Below are 16,831 nucleotides of genomic sequence, written 5' to 3' on the forward strand. Positions count from 1 at the left end.
ACCACAAGGATATATGTTACCAAATTCATCTCTAGCAAGAAGTGCGAGAGTAAAATCTGATATACTAATGCTGAATGCTTCCAATTTGTCCCACTTGGTTTTCTGAAGTTGCTGAGAATCTTGTGCAGGCTTATCATTAGAGGCCACCATAGGCTCGCCATATTGAGCAGCAATGACTCTGTCAGGAGATGGCACATAACGCCAAATTTCTCCTATTAGATGACAATATAGAGTCAAGCAATGAACAAACATCATTGCTGCTTCCATTTGAAGGAAAGTAGATCCCCCCTGCCATGCATTATTTCTCATCGATCAAATATTTCATCCATATACATATGTGATGTAATAGATAAGTGAAGAGTGATAACACTATGTGGATGACAAAGTGCCAAAGAAATACATGGAAGATTGACGAGGTTAATATGAGAGACACTAATAGCTAAATACACCTTAGACTGGCACCAGATTGTCTGAAATTGATCCCCAACAGAGAAAGATGCATTGAGTTTATCGGATTTGTGTGTTTTGAGTAGCATATTCTTTACTGTACAATCAGCCAAATTGATTTCACCAAGGGAAACATTTGCAGATAACCAATGATACGAATGATCTCTGGATCTTTTAGTATTCATTTCCATAATGGGATTCTCCAACACGCATGAAGTAGAAGCTTCAAGTCCATATCTCTGACGAGCTGCAGATAAAGGTTTCTCTGAAGTTCTCAAACATAAAGCAAATTTGCAATGAGACAATGATGCTTCAGACAGGCATTGTACAGAAAGCAGGAGATTTCTGACTTCAGATAGATCAGAGCACTCTGCGATCTCTGTGGGATATCTGACTATAGTACATTGAAATCCAGACAGGTCAATAACAAGTTCTGGAATCCCATCTTCAAAAGAAAATTTTCCACATGTCAGCTGAATAGATATGTGGATACCACAATCAAGTGCGGAGGCCATAGTCAGCATTCTTCTCGTTATTTCATCAGATTCTATAATGTGGTCCTCGGTGTTATGGCTCTTCCTGGAATTATATACAACTACATCCATGAACTCCAGTTCACAAATGCTTCTAAAACCAAAGATGGCATCCATACAAGCAGAAGGAATCTGATCTTTTCTATTCACTAATGTCTCCTCATTTTCATCAGAGGCACATGCAACCTGTGGCCTTAGTAGTTCTTGACAACTTCTGTGATGACTTGAACCAAAGAAGGTTAATGCATGTGACACATCATAATATAAACTGCAAACTACCTGCCACAAAAGTAAGTGGAAAAGTAAGAGAATCAAATAGCTGTCTGTAGCTAAAAGTTAGAGAAAGATGCAGCACCACATAAACAACTTGAACATGACCAAAACAAAATGTAGAATCTCCAACTACATTCGATCTGACCATAATCACACAACAATGAAGTCCACAATTCCAATTTCTAAGACAAGTTTTTGCACCTTAAAACAAAGAAACATCAAATCTCGGTCCTGAACTACTTGTCAGATGGATAAGGTATTAGCAGCTGTTTTCTACCAATCTGATTTTTCCTTTTTAATATGAGCCAATACGAGTCATTTAAGCCATTTCAAGCAAACCACCAGGAGACTTTGAGTCAGATTAGTCATTTGAACAAATGGGCATACAGTCCGCCATGATCACAAATCTCTGATATGCTCTGCTACAATTCTTGTTCGAGTTTCGATGTGGACTAAATAGGTTCTTTGTACTGCTTACTATTAAAACAGTAAAAGATAAATGCAGCATTAGGAACATAGTTAAGAAAACCAGGTAGCATGAATAATGCGATAAAGAGATCAAAATGAGAATTAAACCACCTTAACCAAAACAGATAACTCATCCAGAAACACTACAGCAGTGATCCCAGGAGCTATCCAATGCAAAGCCGTAGAGAGAGCAATAATTGTTGAACCAAGTGAACAAGATTCCTTCCTGCTACATTACAATCAATTTTTCACCATTAGGATAAAATGGGATGATAATGGTAGGCCTCTTTGCAGAATGTGCAATTCAAAGCATCTTGCATACAGAACTCAAGAAAGATGCTTTGTTACTTAAAAAACTTTTCCAATTACCAACATGGTTTGCAAAAAACCAAATTAAACCTTCAACAAAAATGAAAAGAACACAGATATGCATGTAGCAAAAATTCAGCATTCTGCAAATTTATCTATACCACACACCATAAAGAAATAAGTACATTACCATACCATATGAGGGTGAATAAAAAAAAGGTATACATACAAACATATATATACATAGTACATACATATATATATGTATATATAAATCAATTATAGTCCACTTGACTATTCGATATGGGGGTGAAAGAAGAAAAAGGATATAAAACTCAAGATATAAAGCCATATAAGAAAGATATGGAGTCCTGTCTGCAGAACCTGCAAATATTAGCCACTACAATAGTCTCAGAGAATGCATATCCAGAAATATGCTCCCAGATCCATAAAAAGAACAATACACGCAGAGGCATGATAAGCGAGTAAAATTTTTATGCTTAATGCACCAACCAACAGATGAGATACTAAGCCCACAGATCAATTCCTAACAAGCATTCCAACAACATGCAGAAAAGAGATCACAGATTTTCATTTTATTTGGAAACTTAGCAAGCATCATTCACTTGTTTTGTACTCTTGTGACTGAACGAAGTTGTAAGAAGATTTAATATTGGTATTTTCATGCTTAAATCACATCCACGTGATTTTGAACCACTATAGTACCAAGTCTCACTCAACTTGAGCAAAGAAAATCTCGAGTCCTTCCTTGTTTTCCAAAAGTAATGTCAAAGTAAGATGAGCAATTTCCAAAAAAAAAAAAAAGAGTAAAAAATAGTCATGCCACCACACATACATTAGTTCCATGAGAAATTAACCAAGGTACAAAACAGGCTATAGAATTTGAATCAATTGTCTGAGATATGTAGAAATCAGCCAAAAGCATTTTCAACCAGCAAGGTCCCATGTAATTCCATTGCAAAATTTTACAGCACTAAAAACAAACCCTATCTTCAAGGTGGCACCAAGCAGAAAATGGAAGTGAACAAAAGGAGAGGGATGATAAAGTACCTTGATGAGGACGCCTGAACAGTTGTTGAACTCAATGTGACAATTTGTTGGAGTCGATTATTACATAATTCACCAAAGCAAGCTTTCAATCCATTGACTTTCAAATAAGCACTATGTGAAACACCCTCTTGACAGCAATAAATTTGATTAGTTGAATTAGGAATGTCAATGTTTAGAGGCTCCTCTAATTTAAGACCACTGGGTGCCCCATCAAAAATGACTGTCAACCCAGTTGATACCTTAGAATTAGATGCAAGATTTGGTGAAACCACAAGTTTAATGTCGTCAACATCAAATACAAGTGTTAATTCATCTTTCTTGGTTATAGAATATAAATCTGCATTTTCACCAAGAAACCCCTGTGTATCAAACAAAAGCCTAATTCTGGGCCCAGCAATCATCATACCAACTTGAAATTTTTTTTGTGGAACCAGTTTAACCATTGCTGTTTCAATTTGGCATAAAACAGACTTGTATCTAGGACTTAAATCAACCACAGGTAAATGCTCACAGGTTGCTTTAAGATGTAGATCGCCATCTGTCCCATTTCTGCAACTCATCCTCCTAAGAGCCTGCTGAATCTGTAGATAGATCACAGCTGATGACAAAAATGATGAGGTCTTCAATACAAAGTTTGATCTTCCAACCACCATCAACACTTCACAACTCCCATACGTAGGATTCTTGGCACTTTGACCAATCAAAGAACAGTTATTCTCAAAAAGAAAGCATGGAGCCTCTGGAATTTTACACTCATCACCTTCAAAGCTAGAGCAAGCAATTTTCCAATTCAACCACAATTTTCTCACAAGAAATTCTAGAAGTGGGATAGAAGCTCCTTCAGTGTCATCAGCATGATTATTAATCATCTCAATAGGTTCACACCATAAAAGTTCCTGTGGCTCAATAATCTTGTTATTTTGATGTTCTGTCAACCTAGTACTACTAAGACCTGACTGATCTTCCTTAAGAGATTCAGCAACAACCTTTACACATCCACAAGCAAACATCAAGTGCTGGTCAGAAATATTCTTAAGGTATGTCAAGATGATAGCATCAGAAGAAATGAGAAATGAACTTAAATCATCAAAGGAGAATCTAAGGGCTGAGAGTGGTAACCCACTGACGGAAGACAGAACATTCTTTTCAGGAGAGACTGAAATGGAGAATTTCCCAACATTTAGACTGAAGCAAGTTTTTGGAAAAGAATCATCAGGAACACTCTTGGAACGTTGATCAGATTTTGGCTGATTAGCCAAATGGCTAAGAACTCTCAGTATGTGGAGCAATCGTCCAACTGAGTGTAAGACATGGGAAGTGATAGCCCAAATAAGGGCTAGAAGTTGATAAATCTTCCACAAAAGTCTCTTGACTTGTGGCTTATCACATTTTTGCTTCACCATTTGAGAACTTTCTGATGCTCTGTATCGGCTTATATGTCGTGCTTGTGCAATCACCTCTGCAGGCAGCTTCTCCTCGCATTCAGAAATTACATCCCAATGGTTCTTAACAGATCTTGAATATGTTTTATCAGACAACATCATAGTAGACGATTTTTTTACTATATCACCGACGGGATATCCAATCAGTAAAAGCATATCCTCATAAATGTGTAAATAGTACAACCAGAGTTTTACAAAGATAACAACTCTATACCAAGAAAGCTTAGGGATAGGAATCAGAGAGCTAATTCTGCTCGCTGCTATTCTCCATAGTTGCCTACCAGTTCTAACATAGTGGGGTTCTTTGCATGATAATGAAGAGAATAATGATATAACATATATATCTGCTGGAGAAAAGGAAAATTTTAACGCTGGAAGACAGAGAGCAGAATCTGTGATCTGAAGATCTTTTAGCTTAAAAGAAATAAACATATCCGTCGGAGAAATAACACAGCTGATGCTACTTTCACTCTGTAGACCAAGCTCAACATCTCTAAGGTCAAGGCCAAAAGAACACTTTCTAGAAGGGATAAAAAGTGAACTAATGAGCCCTCCAAAAAAACATATCTGTCTATTACATTTAGACTGTACACCAACCTCCTTTATCTTCAACAAGCATGATACTGGATCATAACAACTAGGAGGCAACAGGAGAAGATGAATTTCATTTATCTGCAACTGACAATGTCTAAGGAAGGCAGTCAATAGATTATCTTTCCGACTTCCGACAGTAATCTGTGAAATCTGTGCAATGGCATCATGCAAAGCACTGCCCTGAAATGTCAATTCCCCTTTATGAGGATTTGAAATACAAAATTAACTAACATGCACACCAAAGAAAGCTTAGGATGTGATGAGTGAGTTTGTATTCGGCAGAAAATGCATTCAAAATATATATGCAGCACTGTGGAACTTATTGATGATCCAACAAACAAAATAGGAATTATAGATCAATAGATGAAATTCATGCTATGATAACGTGTGAAAATGGAGCTACACTAGAGCTTCTTATCTGAAGGAGGTCATTGCCTCCCAAGAAAATAAGAACTCTCATGTGTTATTTTCTAATTCCAGGAGGGTTGAAGCTCCTTTTGTTGTTTTCTGGCTATCCATCCAATGGTATTTACTCGTTTCAAAAACTTTACGAGTGTATAGACTAGATAGAGTAGAGTGAGGAGGAAAATACATGAAGACTGGTCCAAAACAAATTTCCAGTTGCAGGTAAGGGACAATGAAGTAGCAAAAACATATTCATTAGACAAAAAGAAAAAGACATCTCCGGAGAACAATGCAATTCAATCAAGAAAACACAAAACGAAAATCAGAAGTACCACGGGATCAATCTCAGCAAGAACTTTCTTCTTATCCTCCACTGATGTATCTCTCGGCTTCTTTTTCCTTCTCTCATTTCCTCCTTCCTCCTCCTCTTCCCTACAAAGTTCAAACCAAACACAAGTCTACATATCCGAAGCACGACGACAACAACAACGAGAAAACAGCATAAATATACAACCACTAGTGGCGTAAGAATATGGAGCATACCCTACTGATAGAGTTATGCGGAGGCCACGGACTCGGAGGATGAAGGCAGGGAAAGACCAGTAGGAAACTCCAAGGCTTAATTCATCGACGGCAACTTCCTTGAAACGGTAGCAAGTGGACTCGTCGAGTAATTGATTGAGAACTGAAGTGTTAAAGTTGAGATTCTTCACCGTACCGGTGGAACGGAGAAACCCTAGCTTAAGGCCGAGGTCCGGTTCGTCACTCAACCACGGCTGCAGTAGAGAAGCGAGTCTCCGTCGAATGAAGTCGTTAAAAACCATTATCCTGAATTTCTTTTGGTTTCATGACATTGTTAGAATACCTCAATGGACGAGAGCTTGAGCAATAGTGGAATTTTGGTGAAATTGATAATTGGAGTTATTTAGGATGGTAAGGAAGACAGGGAGAGGAGGATGAAACTTGAAAGATGGAAGGGACGTTTCGCGGGGTTTCGAGCATATAGTGAAGCAGACTAGCAAAGCAGTTGAGGGAGGAGAAAGATAAGAATTGATGCTTTATTCTGTCAGCTGGGGAGTCTTAAACGGCGCCGCTTCGTCGTCTTCTTTCACTCTGTCTTTCTTTGACTTGTTGGGGCTAATTAGGGCATTGAACGTATATACGATCTTGAACAATTACAGAATTACATCAATGCCCCTGATATATCTAATTATGCTCTGCCCCGAGTCTTTCGACTTAAGTTCCGTTTGATAAAACTGAAGTCTGAATTCTCAAATTTGAATATTGAAACAATTAATTTGCTGAATTTTAAAAATTAAAAAAAATATATATGAATGTCTAAATTTTAATATTAAACCTATTTATACTATTTGATAAATATTTATGACTGAATGCTTAATAAGTTAAATTTGATAATTTCGCCCTTATATCTTTTCATTCAAAAAAGATATAGAACCTATGATTTAATAAACTTAAAATTGCTAGGTATAAAAATGACAATATTTAATTTTAAATCAAATTAATATAAAAAGATTAAATATATTTTAAGAGGAGTATGAAAAAAATATGAAAGTCATTAAAAATAGAGAAAAGAGAAATATAAAATCATTAGATAGAGAATATTAGGTTGTCTAATTAGATAAGAATTTTGAACATAATTAACAAATAAGGGTAGATTTGGTAGATAAGATAAGGTAGTTGAAATAATTCTATTGATTCTTATCAGAATTAAGCACTCAGTTAGGATTTTTGTACTGAAAAAAATACACACAAATTCAGCACTATTTAACAAGTTCAGTACATGAATTTTTATTTATCAAACACTCAAAACATCTAAATGTCTAAAAAAGTTCAAATTCAGCACTTTTTTATATTATCAAACAGGCCTTAGACTTGTAGCCAACCTCGAGGAAAAGTTTTCTTTTAAAAAAAATGATTTATCATTATATATATTAACACTTAAAAATACAAAAGTTAATTACAAAAAGGGATTCACCCTCTCATTCTTCCTAACTGCCTCAATTAGCCAAGTTGGGAAATTATTTGCTCATTCTACGTCATTAACTAGTTTTGTTGTAAAATGTGCTAACTTATGACTTGCTACATTAGCTGTTCTAGATACAAAAAAAATTGTGCATTACTCAAAACCTTGTGTTAAATCATCAATGTCATCCAAGATAGTCATTAGATGACCATTCTTGCACATTATTGTTCCTAATTTGGTGCAGTCCGATAGGATTGCAATTTTCCTCCAGCCTGCTTCTCTTGCCATTTGGAGTGTCATTCTAATGGTTAACGTTTCTTCCATTCGAGCATCTCCCTTTTTCTTTTCTACTACTCCCTTTGCTCTCATGATCTTTCCCGTCCAATGCCTAGCAATTATTCCTTTCCCTGTAATAATCATTCTTGAATTTATGGCTGCATCCGTATAGATTCTGATGATTCCTTTAGAAGGAAAGTTTTCTGAAGTTGGAAAGTAGGAATGTAACTGTAAGCTATAAATTTGCATATTACTGACATGTATAAGATTGCCTGAATCTTTACTTATATCCCTTGAGAATTTAAATAATTGCAAAAAGTGTCAAAAAATGAGACATATAAAATGGCGCAAGTGTCTTATAATTAAGGGGTAGAAATACCTAAAAAAACACCTAAAATATAAAAAGTATAAGAAGATAGGATAAAGATATACTTGAAAAAATTACTACAATTGCATAGAATAGCATATATAGAAGAACAAAATTACTTTTGAAAAAAAATCATAAAATGACAAAAAATTCATTGAATTATATGAATGCTAAGCTCCTACCTTTATTTTTTTTTTCCTTGATAACTTTTTCCCCCCAAGAGAACCCTAATATGTTATTATTGCCATATTATCATTTCTTTCTTGTATCCCTTTATACTTATCAAAATTATGTTATTTTTATTTGCTCTTCTTCCTTTTCGTTTTTCTCTACGAGTAGCTAGTGTCGTTCAATCCAAATTTCGAAGCTCCAATCTTGCATAACAGTAATGGATACATAAGCGGGTAAAGATATATCGAACTTTAGATCCGTGTCTTCCAATTCTGTAAGTTTTATGTTTATGTTATGAGATTGGATATATTTGGACTCTAAATTGTTTTCTTATTTAATATATTTATGTTTATATCTATGAAAAATTTCTTCAATATTTTCCCCATTTCTTGCCCGAGAGGTCTAGTAATATTTCCTTAGTCGACCGCTGAGACTTATAACAGATTATTGATTTACATATTCCATAGAAATCACAAACAAATCTAGTTAAATGGTATTTGAAAATTTTAAACTATAGATTTTTAATGAAAATTGAAGGTAGCATTAGATGGAAATGGTGCCCCAACGATCCTGCAAATTACATATGGAATTAGCAAGCGTGTAGAAAATTATAACACAACCAATGGTGTGTAAATGCTTGTAGGAAAAGGCAATTTCTTCATTTATTCCTTATTTTGACAAACTTAATGTAAATATAGTCAATGATGTGACAATGCCAACTGTCAAGCATATTTTTAAGGTGAAAATTGAAGGCTACGTATCAATTAATCATGGAAATCTCTTGCTGTACGTGTCGGAATTTAATACAAGATGGAAAATATACAATCAAATTTTTTCTTTAAAACTCCTAGATGATGGTCAGTAGCTTTTAGTCAGTGATGGTGGTACAGGCAGACAGGCATTAAAAGGGCTTGTGAATTTTTTAGCTCAAGGAAGGAAGGACACGTACCAGGCAATGAACTTCATGTGGAAGACACGAGAGAAAATTATGAAACACAATATAACATGTTAGATTATCAAAAGGAAACTTAATTTGAGATCTAAGGATCGAGAAAAAGTATTTGTTAATCTATGTGTACTTTCAATGCATACATCTGTAGTTAACTTGTTAGCCGTAAAATAAGTAAACTCTGGTAATTAAATATCCATCCCTTATGGCCTATATATTGTAGTGAATTTATATTATCTACTTTTGACAGGAAATTCAGTATCACCATTGTTTAATAGTAAAAGCTTTGGGGGAAAAAATTGCAAAAAGCATTGAAACAAAATGCCTCCACAAAAAGGTTTGTTTGGATTGTAAATTATTTGAAATATTTTTACTGTAGCATTTTTTGTAATGTGATGTATGTGAGATAAAAAGATAATTGAGAAAATAAAAAATTGTATTGAAAATTATAATAATAATGTAAGTAAATATATTTGAAAAAATAACCCACTATGATATTATTAAAAGTGGTAAGAACATTTCTAAAGAAGAGCCAGCATACCAAAAACTGGGCAAACAAAAAAAAAATTCGAAAGTGCTACTATTTTAAGTGTTACTTACGAGGTCAGTTATCATTTGTACAGACAACAGACTACTCAGCATGGAGCTCCCTCCTCCTTTCTTTCTTTGTATCTCTCTCTCTCTCTATATGTATACTAGTATGAATATCCGTGCTACGCACGGTGCTAATATTATTAAAAAAAATAAAATGGTGAACAAATAAAAGTGAAAAATTGAACCAACAAAATTAAAATGTAATATCTGTTTAACAATAGTTTGAAATATAATAAAATGTGTATATCATTCAAGAACTGTATTTTTTCAGAAGATGGATCCAGAACAAAAAATAAAAATTTATATTAAAAAATAAATGATATATTTATACAAATGAATGTAATTGAATGTTGTTAAAATGAAATACTTACAAATACTAAGCATTCGATTTGATAATATTACTTGAGAGTGCGAACACTTTTCACACCAATCCACTCTTAGTACGAAAGCCAAAATTGATGATTTAATTAACTCTGTTGAATTTTGTAGAATGCATACTATAAATGAAAATGCACGATCTTTGCATGAATTAATTCGTTGACTGAACAACCTATCACCATTTTCCTGATAATTAAGAACATACGAAATTAGTGTATTTTTTTATATAGTTTATAAATAGTACTATAAAAAATAAATATATATTAAAAAATTCTATTTTCCTTTGTAATTCTCTGAAATAAGAAGTATCACAACAAAATACAAATCGTGCATGTCTATCTTGTAGATTAAGATGCATGTTACCACCGGAATCTCTGATTTGTATGTTAACATTGTAACTGTTTGACAAATAAAATATTATATGCAACACAGAAAAATATATTGAAGTTAAATATACATGAAATTAATTACCTAATAACAGTCTTAACTGCGTCATTATAATGCATACACAATGTTTTTGAAAAATGACCTTCACATAGTTGTCCACAATTTTTGCATAACTCGTAAAACATATTTTCTATGTTAATGCTCTAAATGTAAGCAAGTATTCGAAAATATTTAACCTAATAAGAATGAAAAAAGATATAGGTTATAATTATAAATTAAAAAAATTCATTCAGTAATTAATTAAAATTGATTAAGCTTACTGTAGGCATGATTGTATATTCAGATATCCATATTCTCTTTGAATTTGCTATCAACAGCGCTTGTGGTGTTGTGAAATTGCTTGATCTCAACCACATAACTAACTTACGGGCACATGTATTATTTTCAAACCTACAATTTTTTTGAAATAAATATCAATAAAAGTACGAAACAATATTAATAGTTTGATATAGTGTTAATGAGAAACTCATTAACTGCGCAGGTATCGAGCAAAATCTAGATCGTGATTAATATACAATTTGCTAGCTCCAATTGTACACAGTGATGGACCTGCATAGTATGGTTATGCTTGCTCAAAAGCCATTCAAAATATATAGAATATAAGTAAAAGCAATTGATTTACCTCTGAAATTTCGTACGCAAATACTACATGCTAGTAAAATATTATTTTTTATAGCAGACTGATATAACCGTTCATCATCATCATTAGCAAATTTATCCAACAATATGAATCGAGCTACTGTCAAACTGTGTTAACAAAATTTTGATAAGTGCAAACGTGGGGGAAATCGTGAGATGATGATTAGAAGATTTGTAGGAGTGGTTGTAGAATGAGTTAAGAGATAGTGAGTATATTTTAAATTTAAATTTGATTGGTGATAAGGTGGGTTATAACCCACTACTTTTTATGTATTAAAATAAATACAAAATCTAGAAAAAAAAAATGAGAAGTTTAGAAACCATCGGAGGGTTTCTGCTAAAAACCCCTTCTTGAATACACATAGATATAGATATTTTTAATGTTCTTTGTTACTGGATGTGTTTGACGATTGATTTCTAGTCTAGGCGGTTTTTTTTTTCTGAAACCAATCATTTTCCAACGCCGCCCTTGAAAGTAGGAGTATACTCCTAGCAATGAGGTCAAGCTAAATGCTATGGTAATTTTCTATTTTTCTTCCCCCTCTATGCACATTTTGCCTATCCAGTCTCTCGCGCATTGTGTGATGCACATTTTGCCTATCCAGTCCCTCGCGCATTGTGTGATAAATAGAGCACGAAAGCAGCCTTTTCAGAATCCAGATACCTTAGCTCCTTTTCCGCGAAAATAACTGCTGCTTTAGTTGGTTGGCTCAAATATTTCAATCTTGTTTGACAAACTGTACTTTGCTTTGATTGTAAGATGTATCAATTAGTATATCAATCAATCTACATCTGTCCCGTGGAAATGTGTTCGGTTCCCCGTATCTTCATGGCCGTAGCTTCTTTTGCTCTTTCTGTTTCCGTATAGTTAACTTTCCTCTCTTCATCTCTTCTTTCGGTTAGCTTAGGAACCAATTTTCCTCTTTATTCCACAAGTCTGATTTTGTTTCTCATACTCGATCAAGACATATACATACACATATATATTTTCTTGATTCTTAGTTTCAACGGATCATTACATCATGAGAAGCTCGAGAGGCGGCCAAATGGTAACGGAAAGCAGCAAAAACCAGCGGAGACAAAAATTCGGCAACATTTTGCACCAGTCTGATCATGCCGATGAAGAAGAATACCATACCCGCATCAGCAGCACATCTGATGCTACCCCAGCAAATCACGAACAAAATTCTCGACTGAGTTCCGAGATCAATACCTCCCTGTACAGCACGCCTTCTTATGACCAATCATCTCCATGTTCAGCACCCTCATGGGATCAATTAGCATCTCAAATCCCAACCGACCTAGTATCTCCTTTGTCAGGGTCCCCATGGTCCTCCCATGTTGAGATGGCAAGTGATAGTTATTCTTATACTGGTCTAATGGGGTCCCTGGTTCGTGAAGAAGGTCACATTTATTCGTTAGCAGCTACGCGGGACATGTTGTACACGGGATCAGATAGCAAGAGCATAAGGGTGTGGAAGAATCAGAAGGAATTTTCAGGATTCAAATCAAACAGTGGGTTGGTTAAAGCAATTAGTATTGCTGGTGAAAGAATATTTACGGGTCATCAAGATGGAAAAATAAGAATGTGGAAAGTATCTGCCAAGGACCCTAGCATTCACAAGCGCATTGGCACATTACCGACCATGAAAGCTCGTATTAAAAGCTCAATCAAACCAAGCAATTACGTTGAGGTGAGGAGAAACCGTAATGTGGTCTGGATCAGGCATTTTGATGCCATCTCATCTCTCAGCCTCAGCGAGGATAAGAGCCTTTTGTATTCAGCGTCATGGGACAAAACCATTAAGGTTTGGAGGATATCAGATTCAAAATGTTTGGAATCTATACAAGCCCACGACGATGCAGTAAACACTGTCGTTGCAGGATTTGATGGGTTAGTCTTCTCTGGATCAGCTGATGGAAGCGTCAAAGTATGGCGAAGAGAGTTGCAAGGAAAGGGAACAAAACATTTCTTTTCGCAAACTCTGTTAAAGCAAGAATGTGCAGTAACAGCATTGGCTGTCGATCCTTCTGCTACTATTCTCTACTGTGGTTCGTCAGACGGGCTAGTGAATTTTTGGGACCGTGAAAAGCTAAGTCACTGTGGAATTTTGAGGGGTCATAAGCTGGCTGTTCTATGCTTGGCTACAGCAGGGAACTTAGTCTTTACTGGATCAGCTGACACAAATATTTGCGTCTGGAAAAGGGAGGAGGGTGATCATATTTGTTTGTCAGTATTGAATGGCCATTCTGGCCCGGTGAAATGCTTGGCTGTTGAAGAGGAGAAGGTTGCAATGGGGGCTGATGGGTATTGTATTCTGTATAGTGGTAGCCTGGATAAGTCGGTCAAGATATGGAGAGTGTCCCCGCAACCGGCACATGTGCAGCAGCAGCAGCAGATCACCCAAGAGGCCGAGCGTTGTTGTGCTCAACCCAGAAATTTGCCATCAATCCATAGCTTCTCGTCACAAAATAGTAGGGTAAGTCAAAGGAGGCATTTCTAGGAGACAACGTAACCTTCAAATTTCTCGGATTTTGGCATATTAGAATTTTGCACTAGCATATCAATTGCGCTGGGAATTTGGTTTTGGAAGTTTGAATTGCGTGCATATACAGACGGAGTTAATTAATTAACGTAAAGCTTCTCATTGTAATTATAGCTAGCTGTCATGGGTTCCCATTCATTAATCAACTGCAAATTACAAAATTAAATATGTATATACGATTACAAGCTCTATACAAGGGGCCTGATGGGTCGCTTTGAAATTTGAACAAAGCAAGCAATAGAACATTTTGGCTCGCAATCAAGATGTTAATACATGCATATGATGAGATGACCTCCCGATTGATGAGATGATGAGATCAGTCGTTCGAAGCCTGATCTTCAACTTTCTTTTAGTTTTTGTTTCTACTTGATATCATGATTCTGGAGTTTAAACTGATCAGGAACAGTAGATGTTGGCAGAAAATAAAAATTGGCAGATCTAGATATATAATTGGATCAAACCTGCATCTTCTCCCTCCCGTGGAATGTACTGAGGGTAATCATATCTAGTTGACAGGCAATTCTGCATCCATGGTTGGTTAGTGTGAAAACTATCGTGAGAAGTTTGGGCATCGATCACCGAAAGAAAGTCGTCTCCGACGATCGGAGAATCTTCTGAATATTTGACTCTTGGTTGCATTACACTGTTCCTCTCGTTTTCGCATTGCGCTGTGGACTTTCTATGCAATCTCGTGAGCTCATGATCAGCCACACAGCTAACGTACGTAATTTCTAGTAGTCGAAGAACCAGAACGCTATAGCTGAGGAAAGGTTCCAGACTCTATTATGACTGGTTGACGAATCAGCAAACAAGTAGAAGAAAAAAAACCGTTTGGAAAATGGAAGGGAGCAAAAAAAAAAAAAAAATTATCAGGAATCTAAGAAGACCCTGAGGAGACCAGATACTTGTGCAGGTGGCCTAACTTGTTAGGCAGTCATTATCTTCTTTGGAGAAAAAAATGAGAATTTGTTAGGTATACGTCCTATTTTAATATCCTCGTCATAGGAATATACTATTTGATCCTCGTACTCCTCCTGTCAAGAGTGGAACTGAAGCCTGACCAACTTGGGAGATTCATGATTAATAGGTCTACTGTGTCACTTACTTAGAGTTGATGATACTTGTATGATCGAAGCATCTGGGACATTGAAACTGGGTGCTAAGAACGTCATGCATGGCAGTGATCCCTAAAAGAACTTGTTTGGACTGACATTTTTTTCTTTTCAAAAAATGTTTATATTTTTTAATTACCTTTATATCTTATGTACATCAAATCGCTGCAATATATATATATATATATATATATTTTATAAAAATCCCAGAAAATAACAATTCAAACGGTCTGTGAGATGGGAATTTGAAGGCGTGGTATGCTGTATAACATTTATAACTAGCGCATTTTCGTTGAGAGGACTAATTTGATATGTTTTTCTGCTTAGTGATGTATTCAGAATTTGAAATTCATGCTCTATGCTTGAGAGTGTGAATTTCAATTTGCTTGCAAGAATTTGGTAGAAGGTGGATGCCAGTGATCCCTTGTTTGGATTGCCATTTTTCTTCAAAAAAATATTTTTCACGTTTTTTATGAATATATTTTTAATCACCTTTTTACCTTAATACATTAAATCGCTGCAATATATTTTTTATATAAAAACTCTAGAAAATAACAATCCAAACGGGCGAGAGCTTGAAAGCATGATATGCTGCAACATTATAACGAACAAGTTTTCATAGAGAGGATTGATTTGATATATCTTTCTGCATAGTGATGGACCACGCCTTTATTCGGGATTTGAAATTCATGCTTCGTGCTTGAGAGTGTGAGTTTCAATTTGCTTTGCGGATCTGGTGTAAGGTGGAGATAACAAAGAATTTCATCCCCTTTCTCGTCCAATTAAATTCCTTTAAAGTGAATTTTTTCCTTCTAAAAATGACATAATTTATAGTCGATTGGGCTCATCAGATCCTCTTTATCTCGCTATAATATCCGATATATGTGTTATTCTGTTGCTTAAATTGGTTTCACAATTTTTTTTTTTTTAAAGAAGAATGACAAAAATGTCAACCACAAAAGTCGATGCATAAATAAAATCCAGGGGTTGATTTAAAAAAAAAAAAAAAGGAAACTTGTACGTGTCATTGGAAATTGGATTTTTGTGGTAATACATGCTTAAAACCAAATTTTCCGCTAAGCTTCTTATCCAATTCTTTGAGTTGAGTTTGACCGAAAAAAAAACAAGAAAAATCCATCGAAGACCAAGGAAAAGATCTCATGAGCCGTAAAATAACTTCACGTAAACATGTGCTTCTTTTTCCATTTTTTTTTTTTTGGAATTTCCTTTGACAAATGAAAACATTCACTTGCCTGATAACTATTCTTGTTTTAGATTTTTAACTAAGTTGAGTTTGATTTATTTTAGTGTTTCCATTTATTTAGAAAAAGTAGCAATTTTAAAAAATAATAATAATTTGCAACTCATGCAAACTAAAGCTGGAGTCTCGTGACCGAGGTTCCACTGAATAACATTCCACGCGCATCTGCCGCCGATCAAAACAAAAAGTAGAATAAGGGGTGAAATTTCCGAAAAATATTTAATCTAAAAAAGATAAAGCAACTCAAAATCCCAGGACGACGTCGGGACCATGGTCGTCATAAAGCAACTGTTTCGATGCCAATCACGAGGTAAAAGACAAATCTCTCTCCTCACTCACTCGATCGATCTCTCCGCGACGCCCTCCACAAGTCTACCCACCACCACGACCAATTTTTCGTTCTCTATTTGCCTACCTCCATTTTCTGTCTTTCTCTCTCAGTCACACAAAGCATTAGTGTATTTCTTCAAGAAGTTAAAATATTAAACAATATCAAATTAGGTACTTTAAATATAGGAATAATTTCAGAAACCTCCCCTGAGATTTCTGACATTTACACTTACCT

General features: G+C 35.3%; 2 protein-coding genes across 8 annotated transcripts in view; one reads left to right on the forward strand and one right to left on the reverse strand.

The window, feature by feature from the left end:
- Nucleotides 1-6,590, reverse strand: part of LOC140010386 (uncharacterized) — a 32,405-nt gene extending 25,815 nt beyond the window's left edge. For 5 of the 7 annotated variants that reach the window (XR_011817666.1, XR_011817665.1, XR_011817664.1 and 2 more), the window contains exons 1-6: nucleotides 6,086-6,590; nucleotides 5,875-5,974; nucleotides 3,102-5,317; nucleotides 1,833-1,950; nucleotides 450-1,259; nucleotides 21-288 (exon numbers count right to left, since the gene is read on the reverse strand). Coding sequence is in view for 4 of the 7 variants with exons in the window: in XM_072057195.1 (XP_071913296.1) it covers nucleotides 21-288; nucleotides 450-1,259; nucleotides 1,833-1,950; nucleotides 3,102-5,317; nucleotides 5,875-5,974; nucleotides 6,086-6,366 (3,793 nt within the window). In the remaining 3 variants the exon portion in view is untranslated. The remainder of the gene's footprint in view (nucleotides 1-20; nucleotides 289-449; nucleotides 1,260-1,832; nucleotides 1,951-3,101; nucleotides 5,318-5,874; nucleotides 5,975-6,085) is intronic. The other 2 variants (XM_072057194.1, XM_072057193.1) reach the window with 2 other exon arrangements.
- A 5,350-nt stretch (nucleotides 6,591-11,940) lies between these two features.
- Nucleotides 11,941-14,184, forward strand: LOC113701668 (protein JINGUBANG-like). Its single transcript, XM_027222430.2, has one exon. The coding sequence runs from the start codon at nucleotides 12,370-12,372 to the stop codon at nucleotides 13,849-13,851; it is 1,482 nt and encodes a 493-aa protein (XP_027078231.1). The 5' UTR covers nucleotides 11,941-12,369; the 3' UTR covers nucleotides 13,852-14,184.
- The last annotated feature ends 2,647 nt before the right edge of the window (nucleotides 14,185-16,831 follow it).

The sequence above is a fragment of the Coffea arabica genome, chromosome 7c (genome assembly GCF_036785885.1).
Source record: "Coffea arabica cultivar ET-39 chromosome 7c, Coffea Arabica ET-39 HiFi, whole genome shotgun sequence".
NCBI lineage: Eukaryota > Viridiplantae > Streptophyta > Magnoliopsida > Gentianales > Rubiaceae > Coffea > Coffea arabica.